The 11,024-nt window shown below is 40.7% G+C and overlaps 1 protein-coding gene across 1 annotated transcript; it reads right to left on the bottom strand.

Annotated features, from left to right (window-relative positions):
• Positions 1-6,117: 6,117 nt before the first annotated feature.
• Positions 6,118-6,966, bottom strand: ch25hl1.1 (cholesterol 25-hydroxylase like 1, tandem duplicate 1). Its single transcript, XM_061233995.1, has one exon. It carries the CDS (start codon positions 6,964-6,966, stop codon positions 6,118-6,120), a length of 849 nt encoding a protein of 282 aa, XP_061089979.1.
• Positions 6,967-11,024: the final 4,058 nt, after the last annotated feature.

Below are 11,024 nucleotides of genomic sequence, written 5' to 3'. Positions count from 1 at the left end.
ACTGTGACTGCCGTTTTATCAGCCATAAGGCAGGTGAGTGAACTTGAACTTGAGTTCGGCTGAAAGGTTTGATTTGCCTTGTGCCCAACTCCATCATTCTCATCAAACAGAAGCATGTAACTGCTGAAATTTGACATTAACAGCCAGGATACAGAGGAAGGTTCAGTACAAACATGACTGGTTTCTTGGAGCTGCCATTTTCTGCAGATATTAAACTGAACCTAACCACTTGGAACCTCTCACCGAGGTCTGATACTTCCATATGTAGAGTTTTTCTGTGTGTTGCTCCTATGACTTATTTCCACTCAGGTGCCCCTCCAAATCACTTTTAACATCTGAACACCCTTTCCTGAATAATGCCTAAAAGTGTTATTACATTTTATATAACAATTTTAAGTTCTTCTGGGCAATTGAACATTTATTTATTTATTTATTTATTTATTTATTTATTTATTCTTGAGGTAAGTGACCAGATTGAGTTAATTGACTGAATTCAGGTTAATTTCCTTGAAGGCAGTCTGTCAACGAAGAAGATGAAGTGGCCATGGGTCAGGGGTATGTTTCAGGTTTAGGAGATTAGACAGGTTACCGATACTGACACAGATTCCTATAGATTATAGATTATCTGTCATACTTGCGATGACTAAAATGAATAAGTTTAGCTTTAGTGTGAGTGAACGAAGGGATCGGAGCATGATGGAAGGTTAATGGAATGGGTTCTTGGAAACAAAAGCAGATGCTTTGGGGTCAATCAAGCTACCTAGATGCTGAAGGAACAATGGTTGGTAGCTCTCAAAAACTGGGTGCGTTTGTGTGTGTGTGTGGATGTGTGTGTGCAGAGGAAGAAAACTGGCAGGGTTTGCCTGGTTTTGGCAGAGTTTGGTTTGATTTGCAAAGAGACTCCAGTGGAAGCAGATGGTTTGGGACCCTGAGAGGATGGTGCAAGCCCGGATAGTCCACACACAGACATGTGAAGGAGGCCATTTTATCCACCTGCTGCTTCAGGGTGGATTCCTGAGAGTAGGAACTCAGGCACTCCGCTCACTGTGATCAGGTCTCCGTGGTAATGCCAAGGTACTGCATCCCCCCCCCCCCCCCCCCCCCCCCCCCCCCCACCTTGAAGCAGAAAGTGGTTATTGATGTTCTGGCGAGGAAAGTGTTTCAGATGAAATAATATGCTAACTGGCCGGCCCTGACCATTCACCTACAACGGGAATAAACTACATGTCGGTAATACAGACGCAGGGGACGTCACTGATTTATTCCTCTGTATACCCGCAGTGCTTCTGTGCCTCACTGAACTGCATTCAGATTACCCTGGGCTTTACAAGCTCTTCTTTCCTCCTCTCATTAATGGGAGGGAATCCTTATCGGTTTCTGAAGGCAATCTGTTAGAGTACATATGTATGTTATGTCATATATAACCTTTCTGTAGCATTCCACCAGTGATAATCAGATTGCTCTTTACTGGACCATACAAAGAGCACACCCAGAAAAATAGAGAAAGATGATTCATTAAAGATTTTTGCATTCACAGTTAATTGCAAAGGGAATGTGAACAATGGCAACTGCCTCACAATTCTCAAAATTACATGTATTGGCTTGACATTTTAATGCACACAGTAACAAATTACTTTGATATTCATGAACCCTTCTTATCACCGAAGGTGTAATTACTTTCTCTTTTCAGAGTTTCATGAATCATTTACTATTTCTTTCAAACATTTTCAAGGCAGGTTGAGGGGCTATATTGCCACAAATATGGTCATTGTGTATCAATTCCTGTGGGTCTGTACAGGTGGGAGGAAATCTTGTGATTGTCATTGACTATAATGCTTGCCAAAGGCAAATGTCCTTCCCAATTGATCTTGGCAATTAACAGGCATAATGTTCTCAGTGTGCGCCCAGCACTTGTCAGCTTGCTTTGTTTGTGAAAATAGAATTTTTTTTTTTTGGCTCCTGTGCTATGTCTTCTCTCTCAGACTTAGGGGGATTTGTTAACATCTGCATTGCGGGAACAGTTATTTTCATCCTCCCGTCATGAACTGAGTGTACTTCAAGGGCCGCTTTTAGGCATAAGAGAATTAGGTAGTTGTCTAGGGTGCCACCAGCCTAAAGTGGTAAAGGATTTTTATTATATTTTAAATTAATTTATCTGGTCTAATGCTAAATGTCCAGCAATGTGGTGTCTGATGTGGACGTTTGATTTATGCATTTTTAAAGATGCTGGCGCTACACTACACTCTTCACACAGCTTTACTGAATTGGGCCTGGTCGCCCTGTGACACCTGAGTATTGCAGCAGCAGAGCGCTGACCTGAGAGTTGTGTGCCTGAGGGATGTTTTCCTGAAAAGGCAAAAGTGCAGCATTCATAATAATGTCATTATTATTATCATTTTCATCACCATAACCATCGTAATATTTGCAATAATTGCGCATGGTGCAGTGGGTAGCACTGCTTCCTCACAGCAAGGATGTCCTGGGTTCGAATTCCGGTTGGCCGGGGCCTTTCTGTGTGGAGTAGCATGTTCTCCCCGTGTTTGTGTGGGTTTCCTCCCACAGTCCAAAGACATGCAGGTTAGACTGATTAGAGAGTCTAAATTGCCCATAGGTATGAGTGTGTGAGTGAATGGTGTGTGTGCCCTGCGATGGACTGGTGACCTGTCCAGGGTGTATTCCAGGCTTTCGCCCGATCTATGCTGGGATAGGCTCCAGCCCCCCTGCGACCCTGTTCAGGATAAGCAGGTTAAGATAATGGATGGATAGATAATGGATTACATTAATGTAGTGACCATCCTCCTGGGTGATTCATGGCAGCCATTTTGTGCCACACTTCTCACAACTGGTAACTGAGATGGAGAGGAAAGGCATTATTGAGTCAGTTAAACTGGTGGATGATTGCATGATTCAGTTGCTTGGTTGGTAATTTTGCCAGAGCACGGGCAGTTGTGTCAGGAGTGTCACGGAATCTCCCGCTACTCGTTTACATCTTACATCCTCTTAAACCAGTGCATCATTTTTTTATATGTGTTTATGTCAGTATCCCAGTAAAAACAAAAACTGGAAGAACATGTGACTAGGGTTGAGTTCCAGCCAGGTGGCCTGCAGTGGAGATCAAACATCAGAGGCAGCAGTGTCAGGGACTCAGAAGCACTCAGTACCTCTTTATTTAGAGCCAGGAAAGAGAGCCCTGTTTGAGGCATGCCTCTCATCCAAAAATAAAATCAAACAAAATGATGCATAGACATTATACATAAACATACATATATGAGGTGTGATGAAAGGTTTGTGGTATAGAGGGTCTCAATCAACCCATCTTGCTTTGAACAATGCCATTTAGGTAAAGGCCGCAGTCCTACATAGCCACGATCAAAGAGCCCCTCAGACAGTGATGCAGAATAGATAGCATTACATGCTGTACACTACATAAAGTGCCCAGCAGGAGCTATGAGCCAAGGCTTTATAGGGCGTGTCATGGGTAAAGGCATTCAATAGGACCTGCAGTAATTACTCTACCAACTGTGAACTTGGCATCACAAGGTTTTTTCTTCACTCAATTGATTACACAAAACTGGCCTGGTACCTCTTCACTCCAGCAGAATGAAAACGATGAATCGCACTTCAGTGATCGCATCCCTCTGTTTATTCAGTGCTGATTAGGCAGGGTAATGCGCATTTAATTGTTTCAGAACAATTCCTGTGCAAGCAGTTTGAGTGCAATATTGTACAGAGGATATTTAATTAATGCCACATGGCACAAAATGCAACATGCTATTTAAAAACTAATACATTGGTCGGCTGAATAGTTATCTATAAATGATTTATGGGCTTCACCAACTGTTGCACACTGTCTTAAGCATTCTGGAAAAGCTCTGAAGAGGTCCAATTAAGCTGTGTTCCAAGAGGGGGAATGGGGAGGGAGAGGTACAAGTGAAATATCTTCTTTCCAAAATGAGATTGGATCAAACTTCTGTTGGAAGGAAACGTAAATCATTCTAAGATATCAATAGATTCAGAGGACCTTTGGAAAATCTTTACATACTTAATGAGATCATAATTTTCAGCTGTGGAACAAAAATGAAACACGACGAATACATCTCACTCAGTTTGTTCCTTCAAGTACTTACGAAAAGCCCAGCCAAATTGTTTTTCATTTATTTTAATGGGCACTGAAATTTTCATGAGATTTTAAACATCCAAAATATTTGGAAAAACATAAAATTAGTGGATCTTGTTTATGGTTGATAAATGTATTGTCTGCGTTAGATTGTAAAACAATTCTGTTTCATTATTCTCATTAGTCACAAGAGGGTGCCCTTGCCATTGAAATTTAAAAAAGAATCAGTCTTTCAAAACCCTCAAAAAAAACACTTGCATACATTTATTTTCAACATGCTGATTATGCTGAAACAACTCATACATTCTGAGGAAGTGTTAATAAGAATATGAAGTGGGCATGTGAAATATGACCTTGACAGGGAATGCTCATTATTTCCCTGAAAAAGAGCATACGCTTTTGCAATTAATGTTTTGTCTTTCCTGATTCAGCTCTAGCTACTGTGCAACCAATAAATCAGATAAAGATATTTGTTTGGCTGTTTTTTTTTCCGTTTTTTTTCTTGCTAGTTTCTCACATGCTGTGCCTTCTTGTGGCTGGGTGTCAAGTCGAGTGCCATTTATCACTAGAAGCCCCATGTATCGATAAAAGATCACAATGCAATATGAAAATTAATGTCTGCCTCATAAAATGAGGTTAATGATGTTTATCACTGCAGTACAGTAGCACATATTATAAAGGTGCAGACCAGTACTGTAGACTTTGGGCAGTCAACAGTAGAACTGGGAATAGCAGGCAACTGCACTCATTAACTGTCATGGTCTTGGTGAGAAAAATGGAGGAGTTGATTTATTCAGGCATATTCCATCTTGGATAAAAATCTTATTGAAGCACACTTTTTTGCAGCGTTAGCAATAGCACTCATGACCTGCAAGCAATTTTTCAAAAACATTTGCCATTGGGAATCAGATGATGTTTCACATAACACGGGTGACCATTAAAGGTTATTTCAGTTACAGACTTATTTCCACACAGCATAGAATGTCCTTGACTGTGCTGTTGTTCTTATTCATTAAACAAAGCAAATCAGGTATTTTCAAGGTTCAGAACACAGCTAGGTTAAAGTCTGCTTTAAATCACATCGCTGCAAAGGAATACATTCATCATAATGTGCGCAGTACTGCATAACCACACTTTTATTCAACTATACTGAAGAAACTGAATAATTGTTATTGAATTTTAACGTTCTTCTGGACAGTGGTTAAATGTTGAGAGTTCTCTGTAAAGTAAGTGCAATTAATCATTCAAAAAAGTAATTTCATGAGATTGGCATTTCAATTAGTGGACTATTCATAGCATAACATTCTCAGGCTTTTCAGAAATGAAACAAAAGTTGTTGTCAAAACAGTGACAGTTCTATTCAGAATGTATTCCCAATCCATGGCTGATTTGAAAATCTAATTAAATAAGAGGTACCTCATTGTTAGTTCCCATTTATTTGCAAATGTTTGTAGAAGGAATTTGCAAGCAAGAAACTGCCCCTCACTTGCATTGCTTATTATAAAGCAACGTTTGTGTGTTTTGATTGATTCTTGGCCAGGTCAGTGTTGTAAATGAGAATCTGCTCTCAATCACTTTTACCTGGTTACCCTCAAACCAATCAAGTGGGAACTCAGTTGTTTTATTTGGTCAGCGTGTTTTATTTGGTCAAACCAGATCGGCCAACTGAAAACTGTAAGAAGTTAAGTCCATCAGTCAGTCTCAACCTGTTTGTCTCACAGCTCACATTTTTATATCATAATCTATGATATTCTGAAGTATGTTTTTACCAACTGCACCAATTTGAGCTTTCAGTTTAGCAGTCACTGGTTATTAAATGGTGCTATTACATTACATACAGATATTCAGAGGGATTTATTTTCTGCACATGCTGAAAATATAATTTACTAACCAGACACAAAACAAGGCAATGTGAATATTTAATGAAAAGAACAATAAATCAAATCATATTTAAAACTTCTTAAGCCTTAAAATATTATTATTAAAAACAGTGTTGCTGGTTAAAAGTTGTCCTTTCTCCTGAGGATTTTGTCCGTCTCTGGCTCTGACCTGGCAGCCGTGCCAAAGATCCTGTCCCAGTGGCAGAAGAATGGAGCGAAGTTGCTGTTGGGTTTCTGGTGGTGCATGTCGTGGGCTGGCGCTCCCCCAAACAGGCCCAGGGGCACCAGACGGCTGAGGCTCCACGGCAGGTCGTAGCCGATGTGGTCCTCCACAGACATCCAGATGCTAATGACAGCGGCGGCCCAGGCAGTGAGGGGGTGGCAGTGCAGCAGGATGGGGTCCAGGTTGCCCCAGAATCCCACGGTCATCAGCTCCACCACGCTCAGATGTTCGGAGGCCCAGGAGAAAGGAGCCACGTAGTCGTGGTGTAGAGCATGCACCCACCTGTACAGGTGACGGTTCCTGTGGTGCACCAGGTGCCAGATGTAGTACTGGGTGTCGAAGACCAGGAGGACCCCCAGCGAGCCGGTGAAGACCTCCCTGACCGTGGGGGCTGAGACAGGCAGAGGGGGCGGAGGTGCCACCAGGCTGCTGATGAAGATGGCAGGCACAACGAAAACCAGGTGGTTGTAGACCGCCCGGGCGAAGCTGGCCGCCATCATCCGTGTCGTGGGCTGCCGGCCCTTCTGGATCTTGTAGCGGTGGAACGAGGGCGTCCTCTCGCCCAGGAGGTCCAGCACGGCGAAGGGTAGGCTGAAGAGGACGTAGCTGGAGAAGGCCAGCAGGAGGGGGAAGAAGGGAGAGGAGGCCAGGGCAAGGTGGTGGAGAAGGATGTGGTCCCAGAAGGGCTGCAGGAACAGGGCCCGGGACCCCGGAGGCAGCAGTACGCTTGAGCTGGAGTTCCACATCCCTGCTTCTCCTCGCGCACCCTGGCTAGCCACTGCTGTGGCAGGAGGTCACTCGGGTCTTATCCAGTAGAGCGAGTGACGTGGATCTATAAAAGCTGCAGGCTCACTCCATTACTACTGCTAATGCCAGGAGCAAGGACAGATACAGCCGGTACTGTAGAAATTTGGTCCTTTGTGAAGTAAAACTTCTAGTCCAAAATTCAGGTTAATAACTATTTATTAATACAGCAAAAATAGTCTTAATTACAGTATGAAGCATACCAGGTAAAAGCAAGGCAGGGCAATTACAAAGAAGAGTTGTGTGGGTGCAAGCTTTATACCCCACAATGCAGGTTCCTGTCCCTGATTGGGTGACAGGCAGACAAACAGACCTATGCAGGTGAATGAAACCAAATGGTCGTTGTCATCAAAGCAAACAGTCAACTCCCATTTCACACTCATTTTACACCCTCCTTGATCCTAACCCCCATTGACTATGGTTGATGTGTTAGGTGGCTATCCAAGAACACAAGCAGGAAATGTATTCTTCCCTAAAGTACAGTATACTGGAGTTGGATATGGATGCCTCTGATCTTTTCAATTCATGGAGATAGTTTGCAATAATTGTGGTACAGTAGGTTTGCAATGAAATTTTACATTTGCTAATTGTATCAAATTTAGCATCCTTGCTTTCAGCTGCACTTGCAAATAATGAGACTTAATTTTTCTGAAAGAATCTAGGGCGTCATTCTTAGACAATAGCTGCATTTGTCTGAGTAATCTTTATTACCCAGGGAATTTATTTGATAAATTGAAAATAAATATAAAAATGTACATCTATGAATCACAGTAGGGGGCACAATTTACACAGCATGCGTTTCTTAGGTCATAGCCAAGAGGGGGAGAAGAAAGGATCAGATGTTGGCCAGACCTCCTACCGTACTGCGTAACAGTACAGTATTTTACATATATGGTAAATGGTAAATTGTTGGCATTCATATAGCGCCTTTATCCAAAGTGCTGTACAATTGATGCTTCTCATTCACCCATTCATACACACACTCACACACCGACGGCGATTGGCTGCCATGCGAGGCGCCAACCAGCTCGTCAGGAGCATTTGGGGGTTAGGTGTCTTGCTCAGGGACACTTCGACACAGCCCAGGCGGGGGATCGAACCGACAACCCTCCGACTGCCAGATGACTGCTCTTACTGCCTGAGCCATGTCGCCCCACATATAAATATACAGTATATAACTATATAAGCACAATCCATCTGACACTACATCTGGGAACATTTTGATTTGATATCATTTCAATTGTGAGTACATGCTAGGGTGACAATGTATTGCCCAGGACATATTGCTCATTCCAATTAAATTCTGTTATGTCACAGAAATGTGTTACAGCAACATTGCTTACAGACATACTGGTATCATCTTATGATCATTTCCTTTCAGAAAAACAGAAGATAACAGTTGAACGGATGTACCCAATATAGAAGTGAAATGGGTAATTTGTAAAACATTGCAAACTTTCTGGACAAATTTCAAATTAATGACATTCCACAATTCAAAATGAATACAATTATATTGTTTCTAACCTGAATAACAAAAATTAATACTGTTCATAGTCTGGACCTTTCCAAATTGATCTTATATTTATATTCTCCTTTTTGTGCCATCAGTCAAGGACTATGGCATGGCAAGAGAACTATGGCATATGCCTGACTAACTTTAAATTGAATTTATATTGAGGCCCACATGAGGCACCTGATTTGTTGGATGTGGCTTGTTTCCTGGAATATGACAGGGATGTCTTGTAACTGAGCAATTACATCAGGTTGTGATCCGTGCTGGTTATAAGCTTTTGGGAAACTTCCACAAATTTGTGCTGAATGGGAACAGAAAAGGTTATTGGTCTAAGCCAAGTTAAGTCCCTTTAGTGCTTTTGACCCTCTCGCTAAATGAACTTGAATAATTCTTCACATTCTTCTGTTTTCAGAAAATCACAACCACTCTACTATTGAAAACATTCCATCTGATTTACTGCACTTTTCAGCACATTTCAGTCACGCGCATTCCAGAAAGGGTTTCAAGCTAAACATGTATTTACATTTCATGTGGAGAAACAAACGTTTTTTTTCACATTTTTAGACTTCTAGGGTTGACTAAACTAAAATTTTAAGCATCCCATACAAATTAAGTTTAAAAATGACTTGCATCATGTATTATTTATTATTAATATTGTGTTTTGAATATTACAACTGGTCCATCAAAGTACACTACCTCAGAAGATTTCAATCTCAGAAATCTATATTTAAATGTAGATTTTATCTTTGTTTCTTTCTTTTGAGCCGCATTTTCTCTCTTACTTCTTAACGCACAATTTGAAATGTGCAATCGTACTCTGGCCCCTCGGACAATACAGACAACTCGTAAACTTGCCCTGAGAGCTTACGGTTCCTTCCCCTCTGCAATCTGCTGGCCGAGCTGCACAGCCGCTGTGTCAGGGGAATGCATTCTGTGTGCGCGGAAACCCGTTGTTTTAGAGAGCCACCTTGCAGCTTTGCTTTTCTTAAATTATATATTTCAGTGGTTGAGCTGACCCTCCACCAAGCACACACTGCTCCCCAGGAATAAAAGGAGCTTTCACACAGAATTTCACTAATTAACATCTTAGGCAATTCCTGTGGGATTGTTGCAAGCTCACCACCAGTCAGATTCTCGTTATTAAGGTGGGTCTTGTGATATGGAGGCGTCCGGCTAATAAATGGCCGCAGTCTTGGTTGTGCAAACACATCGGATACTCTTGGCAAGTAAAGAGCCAAGGGATTCAGGAAGCATTGCCTCTGTTCCAACTATTGTCTGGATATTTCTAGTTTATTTATTTATTTGTTAACAGTACAGCTTACTTATGTGTAACAATTGCACTAAGACTCTGAAGAGCAAATATGGTTCACACGGCAAAATAAGTAATCCAATTGTTTTGCAAAAAGTCACTCCTTCATGAATTTATAAATGCATCATATTATTTCAGTAAAACAACCTCTAGTTTATGGATAGCTGCTGGTTTTACCATTTCTCCTTTCAAGCAATGTCAAAGCAATAGCTGCAAAAACACTTTTTAAGTGGTGATACCTCCAGACACTGGGTTGGGCTCAGAGTAGACCATGCAACCACAAAACTACAAAACCACAAACATTTATATTATAGGTTTATAGTACTCCAGCTGAGGAAAAGTAGATAAACCTTTTTAGATTATTGGCAGGATGAAGCATTACAGAAATGACTGTTGAACTTGATGTGACCCAAAGCACTCCAAGCCAAAGTGGAAAAAAGACATTTGAATCAGAACAATCCCATTCCATTTGTTGTATATAAAATAACAAAATTATGTATTTTATATGTATAACTGTATTTTAAATCATAATGTATTTTATACATTTATAACCGACTTAGAAAATCCATGTCTTTTGCAGACTATTCAACTAAGTGTATAGAAAATATTACTGTGAATGTAATATTATTGTAAAAACAATGAGCTTCTACAGGTGTAGATTAGAAACAGCTGCTTAAAGCAAGTTGACAGCCTACGTAACTTGAGAGCTTGGAAGGAGAAACACACCCTCTTGTGGTGTAGCAAAGGAGCCCCACTCACAGAAAATAGACCACTTCACCATCTCAGCAATTACTGCCAAATACTGAAAGCTGCAAGTTATATCACTTCAGTAGTTGATCTGTGCTTATAGACAGAAACTGATGAGACAGGCCAAATAATTTTAGAAAGTGTAATTATACATAAGAATATATCCTTTATATATCTTTGTTCAAACACAACCACACAATTAATATTTGAAATCATTTACGGTGTTTAGCACATTAATAAAGAATTAGGTATCCCCATTAATGTTAAAATGCTAAAAATATGAAAATAATATTTTACAACATAGTAACATAATAATGTCTCAGAAAAAATTATATAATAAACAAGAGATGAAATGTGGTACTTAAAAACCCTAATATGTATTTTCTTTATTTGAGATTGAATCTGATTCATCATATATCACAGAATAATTG

Source organism: Conger conger, chromosome 3, assembly GCF_963514075.1.
Source record: "Conger conger chromosome 3, fConCon1.1, whole genome shotgun sequence".
NCBI lineage: Eukaryota > Metazoa > Chordata > Actinopteri > Anguilliformes > Congridae > Conger > Conger conger.
This window is presented reverse-complemented; position numbering and strand designations above follow the sequence as displayed.

Coding starts and splice junctions, on each gene's coding strand:
- ch25hl1.1 (XM_061233995.1), bottom strand. CDS start 6,966: ATGTGGAACTCCAGCTCAAGCGTACTGCTGCCTCCGGGGTCCCGGGCC.